General features: G+C 50.9%; 1 protein-coding gene across 1 annotated transcript in view; it reads left to right on the forward strand.

Annotated features, from left to right (window-relative positions):
- The window catches only part of LOC131500959 (uncharacterized), a 139641-nt gene that overhangs the window by 75069 nt on the left and 48517 nt on the right, over positions 1–16055 (forward strand). Inside the window, 5 exon segments of the mRNA XM_058710564.1 lie at positions 6065–6074; positions 8468–8766; positions 9551–9780; positions 9855–10016; positions 10991–11068. Coding sequence (XP_058566547.1) covers positions 6065–6074; positions 8468–8766; positions 9551–9780; positions 9855–10016; positions 10991–11068 — 779 coding nt within the window.

The raw sequence follows: 16055 nt of genomic DNA on the forward strand, positions 1-16055 counted from the left end.
CTGAAGCAGGCTCCAGGCTCAGAGCTGTCAGCACAGAGCCCATTGCCGGGCTTGAACTCACAAACCATGAGATCGTGACCTCAGCCAAAGTAGTACGCTTAACCGACTGAGCCACCCAGGTGCCGCTCACTGATTTTCTTTTTGTCCTGTTACTGTATCATTAATGAGAGGAGGGTGTTAAACTCTACAGCTGTGATGACAGTTTTCTCTATTTCTTCCTTCGATTCTGCCCATTTTTCTTCATGCATGTTGACATGCTGGTATTAGGTGCATGAGCATTTATGATGATTATTCTTTCTTGACGAGTCAACCCATTTATTGTGACATATGCTGTCTCTCTCTCATCTGACTCTTTTTTTGGAAGTCTGTTTTGTCTGCCATTAAGGTAGCCACTCTTTTTTATTAGCATTTACGTTGTATGTATTTTGTCACCTTTTTACTTTAAACATATCTGTTTCCTTATATTTGAGGTAAATTTCTTGTAGGCCACATATAGTTGGATTTTGCTTTTTTTTTTTTTTTTTTGAAAGTGAGAGAGAGCACAAACAGGAGGGGCAGAGGGAGAGAATCTTTTTTTAAAAAAAAATTTTTTTTAACGTTTTATTTTATTTTTGAGACAGAGAGAGACAGAGCATGAACAGGGGAGGAGCAGAGAGAGAGGGAGACACAGAATCTGAAACAGGCTCCAGGCTCTGAGCTGTCAGCACAGAGCCCGACGCGGGGCTCGAACTCACAGACCGTGAGATCATGACCTGAGCTGAAGTCGGACGCTTAACCGACCAAGCCACCCAGGCGCCCCAGAGGGAGAGAATCTTAAACAGGCTCCACAGTCAGTGCAGAGCCTGACATAAGGCTCAGTCTCATGACCCTGAGATCATGACCTGAACTGAAATCATTTGGATGCTTAATCACCTGAGCCACCCAGGCGCCCCTGGATTTTGCTTTTATGTCTAGTTTGACAATCTCTGCCTTTTAATTATACTAGTTAGTCAGTTGATGTTTAATATGATTATAGCTATAGTTGAATTTATGTCTACCCTTTTGCTACTTGTTCCCTTTTTTCTCATATTTATTGTTCCTCTGTTCTTTTCTTGCCTTCTTTTGGAAAAATTAAAAAAAAAATAGAACTCAGCTTTAATTTATCTACTGCCCTTTAAACTTCTGTTTCTTTATATTATTTAACATTCTGCTTAGCATTTGTTTTGGAGCAGGTCACATAAGTTTTAAGAACCTAGACTTTGATCCCCCCACCCTTTCTGCCATAGTTGCCCTCTCTGTGAGATCTACATATGCTGTAAACCGACAACACAGTATTATAATTTTTGCTTCAGTCGTGTTGACTTGAAAGGCGTTAAGAGAAATAAAATGGCTCTTGTATTTGCACACGTGTTCATCATTTTTAGCATTCTTCCTTCCTTCCTAAAGATCAAAACCTTTTCCTGGTATCATTTCCTGTCATTTTAAAGAACCACCTTTGGGGGCACCCAGGTGGCTCAGTCCGCCAAGCGTCTGACTCTTGATTTCAGCTCAGGTCATGATCTCGCGGTTTGTGGGTTCGAGCCCCACATCAGGCTCTTCATCGACACTGTGGAGCCTGCTTGAGATTTCCTATCCCTCTTTCTCTGCCCCTCCCCGCTCGTGCTCTGTTTCTCTGTCTTAAAATAAATAAACTTTAAAAAACTGTTTAAAGAACCACCTTTAGCATTTCTTGGAAGGCAAGCTAAGTAGCCATGAACCCTCTTGATTTTGATTTGTCTGAAAATGTTGTTCTTCCTTTTTTCTTGAAGGATATTTTGTAGATGCATGTCTTAGTTTTTATTATTTTAGAGAGAGAGAAAGGGAGCAGGGGAGAGGGGCAGAGGGGCAGAGAGAGAGAATCTTAAGCAGACTCCACACTCAAGCGTGGAACCTGACGCAGGGCTCGATTTAATGACCCTGGGATAATGACCTTAGCTGAGATCAAGAGTTGGATGGTCAGCCAACTGAGCCACCCAGGGCCGCTGAGCACCCCTGTATGCATATCTCTGAACACATCTAGGAAATCTTCACATTTGGAAAATTATTTCTTCAGAGATTTTTCCTGTCCCATTTTCTCTTTCCTCTCCTCCTTGGGATTTCCAATTGATAAATTTTAGAACTTTTGATACTGTTTCTAGGTCTCTGAAGCTCTCCTGATTTTTTTTTTAGTCATTTTTCCTTTTTTTTTTTCTTCAGATGTCTATTGATCTGTCTTCCAGCTCAATGACTTTTTCTTCTGTCTTCTCCAAACGCCACATGACAAAAATTGTAAGATGCTCCAATACATTTTTTAATCTCACATTTTGCATTTTTTGTTCTAGAGTCACCATCAGGATTTAAAAAAAAAAATTTCCATTTTATAGCTGAGATTTCCTATCAGTTCATTTAATACAAGAATATTTTCCTTATATTCTTTTTAAAATTTTCTTTATATTCTTGAGCATAGTTATAAGATCTGTTCTAAAATCCTTGTCTGCTAAAATCCTTGTTCTGCTTCTTTGTATGTGTAGCAACTTGAGATTGTATTCTGGACATTTTCAATGATATAGAGACTTGAGTTCTTTTTTATTTCTCTGAAGAGTGTTTTTGTTTGTGGGCTTTGTTTTTTTTCTTACTATATTTTATTTTATTTTATTTTATTTTATTTTATTTTATTTTATTTTATTTTATTTTATTTTTTTAATGTTTATTTATTTTTGAGAGAGAGACAAAGAGTGAGTGGGGTAGGCACAGAGAGACAGGGAGACAGTGAATCTGAAGCAGGCTCCAGGTTCTGTGCCAATAGCTGAGAACTCATGTGGGGCTTCAAGTCATGAACCACGAGATCATGCCCTGAGCCGAAGTTGGACCCTCAACTGACTGAGCCACCCAGGCACCCCTGCTTTTTTCTTATTTTAGCTGACAGTTAAGTTGGGTAGATTCAGAACCCAAACTGTCTCCCCTCTGGTGGGATGCAGCTGAAATCAGTTCAGTTCTCTTATTTTTGCTGGGCTACTTGGAGTCTTTTCTGCTCCTGTGAAATTCAGGGGATCAGCAAAGATAGGAAGTTTGCAGGTGGAATTTAGGGTTTCCCCTAGGTGGCTTCCTCCAGAATTTCCCACTTTACTTGCCATTTGTTGTTGCCGGTTGGACCTCTGTTCTCAGATTCCCTAATCACTTAGAGTGCAGATTGCTGTTCAAATGTTGTCCACCTTCATGGTGTTAGAGTGAAAACACACAGCCCGTTTAGTGCTGGTGATTTCCTCCAGTGTTAAGTCCCGCCCACGGTCTGCCTATTTGTGGCTACTCTCCTGTCACTTTCAGATAACTGCTGTTTTTTCATTTTGCCCAGAGTTTGCAATTGTTACCTTGGGAGTGCTGGTCCGGTTAAGCTCCCCACCGTTAATAGAAGTGATACTGCTCATTCGTCTTTTATTTAAATGTTTATTTATTTACTTTGAGAGGCGGGGAGAGAGAGAGAGAGAGAGAGAGAGAGAGAGAGCGAGCGAGCGCAAGAACGCATTGGCACAAGTAGGGGAGGGGCAGAGAGGAGAGACAGAATCTCAAGCAGGCTCCACACTGCCAGCATACGGCCCAGTACAGGGTTTGATCTTAGGAGCTGTGAGATCATGACCTGAGCTGAAATGAAGAGTCAACTCTTGGGGCACCTGGGTGGCTCAGTCGGTTGAGCACCCAATTTCAGCTCAGGTCATGGTCTCCCAGTTCATGGGTTCGAGCCCCACGTCAGGCTGTGTACTGACAATTCAGAGCCTAGAGCCTGCTTCGGATTCTGTGTTTCCTTCTTTCTTTCTGCCCCTCCCCCACTTGCACTTTCTCTCTCTGTCTCTCTCTGTTTCAAAAATAAATAAACATTAAAACAAATTTAAAAATTGGACTCTTAACCAGCTGTGCTACCCCGGAGCCCCATCATATATCTTTTTTTCTTTTTTTTAATGTATATTTTTGAGAGAGAGAGAGAGAGAGAGAACATGAGCGGGGGAGGGGCAGAGAGACAGGGGAACACACAATCTGAAGCGGGCTCCAGGCTTAGTTGTCAGCACAGAGCCTGACACAGAACTTGAACTCATGGACCGTGAGATCGTGACCTGAGCCGAAGTTAGACGGTTAACTGAGCCACCCATGTGCCCCATGGTGTGTCTTTTTGATGTGTTTCCATATTCTTTGAGCACTCCCTTCCTTTATGACCCAAAAGATGTTTGTCTCATTTTACATTTTCCCTCACGTGAAATAAGCCATTTCTCCAAGAATCCGTGGTTCCTTTTAATGCAAAATAATATGTAGAAACTAAGAGCTGGGTGCTAGGTGTGTTTATTCCTACTGAACTATCAGTCCTAGACTTTCTCAATGGACGGACCTGGAAAATAGACGTGTGCGCACGTGCACACACACACACACACACACACACACACACACACACACATTTCTGTATCTTTCTACAGATAGGTAAGTTTAAAACCATTCATTCACATTGATGTCCTCAATTTCAATTTATCATCAAAAGGCTCATTCTCATGTTTTCCCTTTTCACCCTTCTCATCCTTTCTCCAACAGAAAGAAACCTGGCTCTAACCACCCACAGTGGATTACTCATTTGCTCAGCCCTACAATACACAGAAAGTAGTTTCAGAGTCACTAACCTGTACCTCTGTGAAAGGAAACCCTATTAACTAGAATTCAGTATTTGATGAGATTTTTTTTTTTTTTTTTTTTTGGTCTTTGGCCTGAACATAATGTGGTTGGAGTTCATCCAAGTAGTTATTGGAGGCCTAAATCCAACCACGGTGTTCACATGTTAGTTAGGGTTAATCCCCCTGCCACCCCCGTGTGATTCTGTTAATCATTTGAAATGCAGTGGGGTTTGCTGGTTCCTGTTTGTATTCCATTTTTAGGTTTCCCCTATCCTTATTGATTTTATGTGTTTGGTTTTTGATCGTGTGAAACATTAACAAGGTTCCCAAAGCCAGAATGACACAAAAAGGGACCCTTTGACCAAGCATCCTTGACCACAGCGCCCTAGCTGGACATCTATCCAGGGCCCAGTGTTTCAGAACCTGAAGATTCTGCCCTGACCCCTAAGACGTGGGTGCCATTCTCTAGTCTGGTAGTTAACATTAGCACTGACCCCCCCTAATCACAAATTGGCTAAATGTGCCCCAACCAAATTTCATAATAAAATGACATAGGTCAAAACAATTTTTAAACACATGGGTCTCCTGGGTGGCTCAGTTGGTTAAGCGTCCGACTCTGGCTCAGGTCATGATCTCGCGGTTGATGAGTTTGATCCCTGCGTCGGGCTCTGTGCTGACAGCTCAGAGCCTGGAGCCTGCTTTGGATCTGTGTCTCCCTATCTCTGCGCCCCTCCCCTGCTCGCAGTCTATCTCTGTCTCTGTCTCTCTGTCTCAAAAATAAACATAAAATTAAAAAAAAATTTTAAACACAATCAAATAAAACATGTCCCAGAGAACTACTTGTGTTGAGTTTACTTTGAGTTACACTGATGATCTCTCCATCTCTTAACATGTAACACGTGTTACTTCATTTTTGAAGGCAACTATTGACAGAAAATTTCTTGGAGTATAATTTACATATAGGGGAAAACCTTTTACGTTTTGTTAAGCTCACAAAGTTATGTACCTCCCAACACAGTCTGGGTACAGGACAGTTAACATCTTCCCTCAAAGGTCCACTGTGGTCAGCCTCTTCCCTAACCATCCCCCCACCCCTACCCCGGCAACCCCTGAGCTGTGGTCTGTCCCTTATAGCCTTGGCTTTTGTATAATGTGACATGAATTGAAACAGTATGTGAACTGTTGAGTATGGCGTCTTCCGCCCAACATGATGTGGTCGAGATTCATCCAAGTTGTTGCACGAATCAGCACTTTATCCCTTTTCTTTGCTGAGTAGTATTCCATGGTGCTGATATCCAGCAGATTATCTGTTCACAGTTGAAGGGCATTTGGGTTGGTTTCAGTATTGTCCAATTTTTTTTTTGGATTTTCCAATTATGAATAAAGCCACTAAAATCATTGGCCTACAGGTTTTTGAGGGACCATATGGTTTCATTTGTCTTGAGTGGGCTTGCTGGATTGTAAGGCAAGTACGTGTCGAACTCTGGAGGAAAATGCCGGACCGCTTCCAGCATGGGTGTACCATTTCACATTCCCGCCAGCGCTGTGACGGTCCTAGCTGCTCTGTGTCCTTGCTTTTGCAGTTGGTGTCGCACATTTTTGGTTTGGGGGTTTTCAGTGTTGATTGGTGATGGAATCTCATTGTGGTTTAAATTGGCGTTTTCTGGGGGAATCTGGGTAGCTCAGTTGGTTGAGCATCTGACTCTTGATCCCAGCTCAGGTCATAATCCCAGGGTCGTGGGATTGAGCCCCATGTTGGGCTCTGCACTGAGCGTGGAGCCTGCTTGGGATTCTCTTACTCTCTTTTTCCACCCCTCTCCCCTGCTCATGCCCGCACATGTTCTTTCTCTTTCTCCCTCAAATTGAAAAATAAATAAATAAATAAATAAATAAATAAATAAATAAATAAATTTGCATTTTCCTAAGTACTGATTTTGTTGAACATCTTTTCATAGGTTTATACACTACTTATGAATTTTTGTGAGCAAAGTGTCTATTTAAACCTTTTGGTCCATTTAAAACATTGAGTTGTTGGGGCGCCTGGGTGGCTAAGTCACTTAAGTGTCTGACTTTGGCTCAGGTCATGATCTCACAACTGATGGGTTCAAGCCCCACTGTGCTGACAGCTCAGAGCCTGGAGCCTGCTTTGAATTCTGTATCTCCCTCTCTCTCTCTCTGCCCCTTCCCCACCTAAACTCTGTCTGTCTCTTAAAAATAAATATTAAAAAAAATTTTTTTGAAATTGAGTTGTTTTCTTGAATTCCCAAATTGAATTTGGAGTTATTTACACAAGTCCTGTGTAAGATGTGTGTTTTGAAAATAACTTCTCCCAGTCTGTGGCTTGCCTTTTCATTCTTTGATTCATTAATTCTTGTCTTTTAAAGAGCACAAGTTTTGAATTTTGATCAATTCCAGTTGATTATTTTTTTTTCTTTTATGGATAATGCTTTTGTGGTTGTGTACAAAATCTTTATTTACTAAACCTGAAGCCACATCATTTTTATTTTTTCTTAGAAGCTTTATGGTTTTAGTGTTTAAATTTGGGTTTGTGGTTAATTTTGAATTAATTTGTGTATATGATCAGGTAAGGGTTGAGGTAGTTTTTTACTTGTGGATTTTCAGTCATTTCACATTTATTAAAAAGACCATCCTGGGGTGCCTGGGTGGCTCAGTCGATTGAACTTCCAATGCTTGATTTTGCCTCAGGTCATGATCCTGGGATCGTGAGGTCGAGCCCCACATCAGGCTCTGTGCCAGGCGTGGAGCCTGCTTGGTATTCTCTCTTTCCCTCTATCCCTCCTCCACTCATGCGTGCCCCCTCTCTCTCTTTCTCTCTCTCTCTATAAAGAATAAATAAAAAAATAAAAAGATCATCCTTTCTCTGTTGAATTAGCTTTGTACCTTTGTTGAAAATCAATCCACTCTGTGTGGGGGTCCATTCTTGTCTCATCAACAATATTTCATTATATCTTCATCATATTCTAATGAAGTTTTACTCTGGTTATCCATGATTAACTGGTTAATACCCTGTAGGATATGGTAACATAGGACCCTACAACATAAGGAATTTATGAGCATAATTGGCAGTTTATGTCAGAAAGTTCTGTCTGTGTGGAAAATGTTGTGTACTCTGTAATCTGATTGAGATTTGCATGAGCTCTCTGTCTGGAAGCACAGAACAGGGGTGTTTAAACCAGCCCAGGGGTGAAGAAGGGCCTCCTTCCTGGAGGTGGTAACGTGTGAGTCCAACTTTGAATGACAGGAGGGGAGGTGTTATGGGCATTTGGACAATGAAACTGGGCGGGGGCAGTAGATGTAAATGGTTCTGATAACAGCAAGATTCCCCTCTTGTGTGAGTTATATATGGGCACGGACTGGCCCAAAGGTGTGGAGTCTTTTCTGGATGGAAGAGCTCTCCGAGCAGTTTGTCTATCCCTGGAATTCAAGGTTGGATCCCTCAAGCCTTGCTGGATCTCAGTTTTGTTGTGTCTAGAATGGGGCTGTTCTTTCACTGTGGTCTGTGGTTCTGTGGAACAGGAATCGAGCACTGGTATTAACTGACGTCCCTTATTAGGTATGTTTGTTTGTTTCTCTTTGTTTTTGCCAAAGCCCTCTTGTTTGTGAATTAGCTCGTAGCTTGCTTGGTCCTCAGAGCCTCCTGGGAGGGAGCTGTTCTAATTTGGTCCGTTTCCCAGACGTTCCCCCTGTGGCAAGAGTTAGAATTACATCATGGATCTAGCAACTTGTCCTACCCCCGGATTCTCTTCCCTCCTGCCCAGAGCAGCCCAGTCCTCTGCTCTGTGCAACTTCTCTGCCATCAGGGTCACTGCGGACTCAGCTGTGCTGGGTTTCCTCCTGCGGGACAAGCATGAGAACGCAGGGAACAGCACCAGCATGCACAGCATCCCCTGCATCCTTGCCCAGAACGGCACCTGCGCCTTGCCAAGAGAGCTCTGGCTGAGGGGGCGGCTGCAGGCCCAGACGGGGAGCCTGGGGGGCCAGGCCAACCTCCGTGCCGATGCAGCCAGCCTGGCTCTGGGTGGGGTCTGCGCCTGGGGCCCTGGGCATGGCCGGCTCTCGGGCAGCCTGAGTCACAACATCAGCACCCTGAGTGAAGCAGGTAGGAGGGGTGGACAGGGCCAGATGCCTCCCTCCCTCCCCAGAGACGTCCAGGTCCTGAAGCCAAGGGGTAGGAGACAGAATGGAGCCTCTAGTCCCCACCTCCACCTTCCGGCTGTATTTCCTTCCCCTGCCAGCTTCTCCCAGTGCTGCTGTCTTCCTTGGGCTGTGTGTTATTCACCCAGAACACACAGTGCAGGGACATCAGTTGCTACTGAGTATTGACGTCCTTCCCAATCCGGTGGCCCTTCCCCCAGGACTCCCCATCCCACCACCTCCCCTCCAGCTTCTCCGTCTTGAAAGCTGGTCTAGTGGGGCCTCAAGGATGTGCTCCTGTACCACAGTTAGGAAATAGGACACCCCCAGCTCTAGCTTCTTGGGGACACTTGAGTAAGGCCTAGAGGGGCTCAGAGTGTGGCAGCTAGTGGAGAATGCGAGATCAGACCCCCTCTGTTCTCCTCCTGCTTTCTGAGAGCCAGTCCCTGTCCCTGAAGGGTTGGAAGTGTGAAGGGGACACCAGGCCTGTCACTTGCTGAGTGTGGCAGAGGTGTTCCCTGGTGAAATCACCACTTGTATGGATCAGAAAGTGTTGAATGTTGACACTTTCATATGGTTCCATCTGGTATGTTGGGGGAAGTGGGACCTGAGAGGCCCGAGGTTGCCCCAGGGCCTGGGGACGCTGCAGACAGAAGCTGGGCTGACGGCAGCCCACTCCCTTACCCCCTTCGGGCTCCTGTGGAGGGTAGATTGGGCTCAGTCATCTCCGTGGTTCCTTCCGCCTCCAGGACTCCCCTCGGAGGCGGAAATGCTCCTGTCACACACCCACGCGGCTTCCAACCTCTCCACGAGCTTTATGGCGCGGAGCGCGCGGGCCCAGCTGGACACAGCGCTTGGCCTGGATGGCCTGGCCCCCGGCGCCCCGGGTCACCTGCTCCGCGCCAGCCTGGCCCACACGGTGCCCGGCCTCAGGCGCTGGGGCCTCCCTTTCTCCGTGGACGGCCGCAGACACTTCCAGGTGGGTGGGGGACTGGGCACGGGGGCCCCGGGGTAGCGGGTTCCGGGGACACATACGGCTTCGCTTCTGCCCAGAGCGCGGGACACCCTGTGGCGGCTGGGCTGACGACGAGTGTGGACGGCGAGCAGCTCCATGTGGCCCTGGAGGTGAGGCGACAGCCTGGCCACGGGGGCCTGGTCCTCGAGCTGCACCATGGCCTCTCGGCGCTCCTGGGCACTGTGCCCACGCGGCTCCAGGTGAGCGACCGGCCCGAGGGCGCATCCCAGCCGCCTCGCCTCGCCCACTTCTTAGGTCACCCGCGGGACTCCTGCCACCTGCCCGGCCCCTACCCGGATCCCGCCCCGCTGCCCCGCCCCTGCCACCTTGGCCCCTCCTCTCGCCCCCCCTCCATCTTCCCTCCCAGCAACTCCGCATTCTCCCTTCCGTCCGCCACACCCTGTGTTGAACTCTTCCTCTCCTGTCCACCCGTCCTCTCCTCCACCTGTCCTGTGGTCCTGTCGACCCCCAGGCGCCCCCACTGTAATTGGAAGTACCCCAACTGAGGGAGCCACGTTGGAGGCACTCTGGTCCCCTCTAGTAAAGTTCCAACCGCCCACACCCTGGCCACCAGCGAGTCTTTTGGGCGTGCACCTGCCCCTCCAGGAAAGACCTTGAACACTGAAGAAGGGGCAGCAAACGTAGCTGACCTCTGCATTATTCTCAAGGATGAGAAGCAGGAAGCCTCGTCTGTGGCGGCACAGGGGTGGCTAAACCATCCACAGGGTGTGGGAGGTGGGGCCGGCGATCAGGGCGAGTGGCTAAAGCCACACTGTTTCCTCACCTCCCCTTTGTGTGACTTGGGGCAACTTGCTTACTCTCTGTGCCTCAGTGTCCTGATCTGCACAGTGGGACTGCTGACCCTTCCCAGCTCTTGTGGCTTCCTTGAGGATCAGATGAGGAACCAGGTAGAACCTGGCACAGGGAAGCCGTGTGAGGACCTGAGCTCTGGTTCCTTTGGTTTAATGATGATGCTGTGGGGTAGGGCCGGGTTTCTGCACAAACCTCTCTATCGGGGTTATTTTCCCAGAGAGGCTTCCATGAAGGGCCATGGGGTTGGGCTGGATCTCTGTGCTCCATCTGGGGCCCGCGTTGGGTAAAGACGACTCCCGTTGCCATCTTCCGGGCAGCGGCCGTCGGCGTGCTCCCCTCCCGACCCTGCTGGTCTCTGCAGGTCAACTGTAGTGGAGACGCCTCGCCTGCCCAGCTGTCAGGGCTCTGCTGGGGGGACTTTGCCCAGCAGCCTCTGGAGGTACGTGGGTCTCTGTCGTTTGCCGGGTAGTGGTGGCAGAGGGTGGTCTGCATCCGGGGGGCTGGCACAGTCTGAGCACTGAGGACTGCCCACAGCATGGCCCAGGGGCCTGTGGCCACTGCCAGGCTGACCCACATGGTCCCCTCCTCTGAGCCCTCCATGTCCCCCACAATGCACAGCTGGACTGGGGCACAGCCCAGCTTAGGTGGTTCCAAGCTCTCCTGGGCTGGGGCACGGGTGGACGGTGGGTCCTCTCCGTCGCAGGCACATGTGGCAGGGAGTCCTGAGCCACAGGGCCCTATGGTTCCTGGACCCAGGGTGAACTGGATGCAACCAGGGGGCTGCCTGCAGACCTGGTCAGTGCTGCCCTGTGGGCCCCCGAGTGGGCAGCTGGTAGCCTGGCCTGGCTGAGCTCCGTGCCTGCTGGCAGGGGAGGGGTGGGTGTGTAGCCCCAAGGACTGTCTGGGGGAGGAGGACAGAGGTGTTTCTGCTCCCGAGGCCCGCCACCACGGGCTGGCTGCGTGCTGGCATATTCCCACAGGAGCTGGTCACTTTGCCAAGGTCACACAGCGGCCTGGATGGCGAGAGGGTTAACTAAGGGAATAAGGGGTCAGGACTGAAGGGGTCTGAACAGGCTGGACAGATGGGCTGCCTTTCCTACTCTGTGTCATGGGGAGGGCGACATCAGGGACCCTGAAATGCTCTTAGAGGCCGAACTTGATGACTCCATGGGTGGCCATTTTCAGCTGTTAGAAGCACTTTGCAAGAGTAGAGCCTGGGATGGGGGTGGCCCAGGGGATGGGGGTTCCCTGATCCCCCAGGCCAGGCAGAGGGTGAACCACCGCTTGGTGGGGTATTGTAGGGACACCTGCTGGGCCTCTCCTTGCCTTTCTTGGGGGTAGGATCTGGCTGTGTTGTCTTTGAACGGCTCCCTCCTGGTCCACACCCGCACGGCCAGTCTGGCGGCTCAGATATCTTCTGGGGACACCTTCGACCGGGCCCACGTCCACACAGCCTGCGGCCACCGCCATATCCATCTGGACACCGGCCTCCAGCACGCATGGCCTCCACTTGAGGCTCTGGGGGTTGCCCCCGACAACCACATCCAAGTGTCCGTGGCGGGAGACGAACCCACCGGGGCCGGGCTGGCGGTGGCCCTGGGCCAGTGCGCCCTGACTGCCCGTGGGGACATCAGCCCCGAGGCCAACACCACACACACCAACTGGACCCTGTCACTGGTGAATCGCTGCCCCTTGCTGGAGGTAAGCCACCTCTCCATCTGTCAGTGCGGGGCCCTGGCGGGGCTCCCACCTCCCTCCATAAATTATTAGCTGCTTACTGTTTGCCCGGCTCTGCCCTCAGCCTAAGAAATTTCCGTCTTTTTGCCATTGTCCTCTGCCTTTGGGGTTTCATGGACTACAAAGGTTTGAGCCAAAAAATGGGGGCCAAAATGAGTTGTCTCCCCTTTCACAAAGGGCCCTACCGATTGCCTTTCTTTCTGGGGCTGGAGTTGATTCTTTTCTCATGAGCTCACTTATCCTACCCCTAGGCTTAAGGGTCTGAGAGTAATCATAAGAATATTAAGAAATAACAGACGAAGTTGATAGAGCATCGTGTGCTGAGTGGTCCTTAAATCCTCACCCCCACCAGGAAGGGCCGCTTGTATCCCTAGTCCCAGGCTCTGGGGCCCAGAGAAGAATGAGCCCAGTTACTCCCCTCTCGTTCCCATCTTGGGTCGGTGCCCCCGTGTGGGGCATGTTGTCTGCCCCAATGGAACACGTTACTGAGGCCCTCTGCCCTCCAGCCAGCGATCACTGATGCTGATGCTGAATTTCCAATAGCCAGGCTTTCATGGCGCCTGGCTCTGGCCAGCAACTCACAAGTATTAAATCATTTACATTCAGAGATGGGCTAACCGAGGTTCCAAGTTCGGAAAGATGGAGCCATTGGTGGAGCCGGAACTCAAGCCCATGTCCGTCGATGGGGTACACAGGGTATCGGTCACTTGGCAGGGGGAGGTGCTGGTGTACCTGAGGCCGTAGGGTCAACGCTGCCCTTTCCCACCCAGGCCCATTGCCAGCTCCCCCGTCTGGGCTTCTGAAGCTGCCCTTAAGTCCAGCCACTTCCCCATATTTCCAGGCAACAGGCCTCCCACAGGCCCTGCACGCCGAGGTCAATCTGGCCTCAAGCCTTCGAAGCGACCCTGGAGACGCCCACCTGCTGCTGGCCCTCACCTGCGGGCCCCAGACCTTGGTCGCCGGGCGCCTGGCCCACGCCGTGCCCCTGCTGGGCCGCCTGGGTCTGCCGCCCAGCCCCGGCCCCCTGCTCACAGCTCCCTGGCCCTCCGGCTGGGGCCGTGCCGGCTGCAGGGCTCGCTGGAGCAGCACACGGAGAACCAGAGCACGTGGACGCTGGCCGCCGAGCCGGGCTGCCCGCTGCTGGAGGTGCGTATGGCGGGCCCACGAGGTGACTGGAGGGACCTCCGGACCCCCTGTCGGCGTGAGGCGTGAGCCTGGCTGGCTTCACGCCCCGGGCGCCTCCCAAGACCCCAGCCACTATTTCCCAGATGCTCTCTCTGACCCTTGGTTCCTCTTTAATCTCACCTTCCCCCTTGGCAGATGGGGAGATCAAGGCACAGGGTGGGGGGGCTCACTCAGCGCTGTGCGACAGAAGGGCCACCGACTTGGAATTGATCAATTTGTCTTTTTTAGTGAAATTCTGAGTGCAGGAAGGAAATGGGGGGGCGCTCCCTTTAGCTAACAGTGGGGACAGGCACATCTTGGTTTCATAACCTGTTAGAGGCCACCGGCTGGGCATTCTCTGGGCCAGGAGATGATGTGAGAATGATCCTATGATATTTGGGGGAGGGGAGCCCGACTCTCAGGAAAGGGAGATGCTGAGTCAGGACTGGCGTCCTTGTCTGCGGGGGGCAGGCCCCTCTGCCTGTCTCCTTGCCTCTTACCTCCCGATGGAGCTTCCTGGGCGTAGGGATGGGGTCCAGTCCTCTCAGCATCCCTGTCTGTCGATGCTCTGTCTCTATTAATCGAGTTGCCCACGACGGAGAGGCTGAGGCATCATGGGAACCAGCAGGCCCAGCCCTTGAACTCTGGGATGATGAAAGAGTTCTGTCCTTCGTTTCCAGAACAGTAGCCAGTCGCTGCAGGCCCTGAGCACTTCACCTGTGCTCACCAGTATGACCGAGAAACTAAATTTCTCCTTTTACTTCATATTAATTTGAATGGAAGCAGCCCCATGCGGCTAGTGACTATCCTATTAGACCGGCCTAAAGACAGACCCCTTGCAAACCTCAGTGCTGTTACGTACCAGCTGTATGATCCCGGGCGTGTGCTCTGCCTCCGAGCCTCAGTTTCCCCGTCTGTTATTTGGGGATAGTGACTACCCAACTCAGGGCTGGGAATAGATGAAAAGAGGCTGTCCTTGGGGAGCACGTAGCACCAGGCTAGTTGTGGACTAAGTTTCTCCAGTGGATGCTTGTCTGTTGTGATTTTGCTGTTGCTGGAATGGGGGACGCGGGAAGCACGGGTTGGTCAGACTCCCCCCTGACACGGGACCTCCCTCTGACCCCCTCTGGTCCGGCAGGGCCTGGGCCTCCCAGCCCGGACACAGCTCAGCGGCTCTCTGCGCGCTGTAGATGGGGAAGCAGACGTATCGGGGTCCCTCGCGTCGGCCGGCCTCACTGCCTCCCTGACCTTGGCGGCCGCCTTGCACCGGTCCGAGGCCACGCTCCGAGTGAAGCTGAGTCACACGCCGCCTGCGCTGCGGGCTGTCCCCCCAGAGGCCCTGCTGACCACCCAGCTTGGGTGGGAGTCCGGGCGTCGGCTGGATCTGCGGCTGCGGGCGGGGGCCTGTGAGCTGCAGGGCAGTGGGGAGTTGCACCTGGGCCCCAGGCTGCAGTGGCAGGTGCTGGCCCAGAGCTCCCGCGAGGCCCTGCAGGTAGGTGGCGCTGCGGCATGGGAGGAGTGGACCCCAGGGTCGCGGGGGGTGGGGCAGGGGCTGCCCGCTGCCTGCCAAACAAGGGAGAGGAAATGAATCCCAGAGGGAGGGACTCATCAAATACTTGTCCAGCCCACTCTGTGTCCTGGAAATGTGGCCACGCACCCAGAAGAGGTAAATGCCAACCTGGGGAGACAGGCAGTCCCCAGCCTAAATGAGCGAATTACAGAGTATATTACTTAGTGATAAGGGCTACAGAGAGGCAGAAAGTGGCAACAGGGGAGTGGAGGACGACAGGACACATACTGCAGTTTGGTCAAGGTCGGCCCCGAAGACCAGATGACTTTTGAGCACAGACTTAAAGGAGAAGAGGGAGGAGCCATGTGGATATCTGGGGAATGAGTGTTCTAGGCATGGCCAGTCCAAAGGCCCTGAGGCAGAGCCAGACAGGAAAGGGCATTTGCTAGGACCAGGGTCAGCAAACCATTTCTCTGAAAGTCCAGACAGTAAATATCTTCAACTTTGCTGGCTGTGCAGCCTCTGTAGCAACCACTCAGCCTTGTGGTTGTCACACAAAACACCATAGAACATATATATACAAGCAGGCGTGACTGTATTTCACTGAAGTTTTATTTACAATAGCAAGCTGTGGGCTAGATATGGCCCATGGGCCACATAGTGTGCTGACTCCTGTTTTATAAAAAGTATGCTCAGATTCAGGATCCTTTGTAGAGGCTGTGAGAGGACTGGGTAGGGGTCTGGGTGTGTGAGAGAGGGGGTCGGGGAGCAGGGTGCCTCCTGTGCTTGTGTCCTGTGTGACAAGAGCTCTGGGGCTACTGTTTCCTATGATGGGGAGCACAGTGGGAGGAGTCCCTGACAGTCACATCTTGGACGTATTGAATTTGATGGAGCTGTTGGACACCCAAGTGAAGATATTGGGCACAGCTCTTGGAGTCAGGAGGTTGGCTGTGGTCTGGACTGGAGGTCCGTGGCTCTCGGTGGTCCCACTGAAGGCTACAAGACTGACTCAGGT

The sequence above is a fragment of the Neofelis nebulosa genome, chromosome 18, assembly GCF_028018385.1.
Source record: "Neofelis nebulosa isolate mNeoNeb1 chromosome 18, mNeoNeb1.pri, whole genome shotgun sequence".
In the NCBI taxonomy this organism is placed as follows: domain Eukaryota; kingdom Metazoa; phylum Chordata; class Mammalia; order Carnivora; family Felidae; genus Neofelis; species Neofelis nebulosa.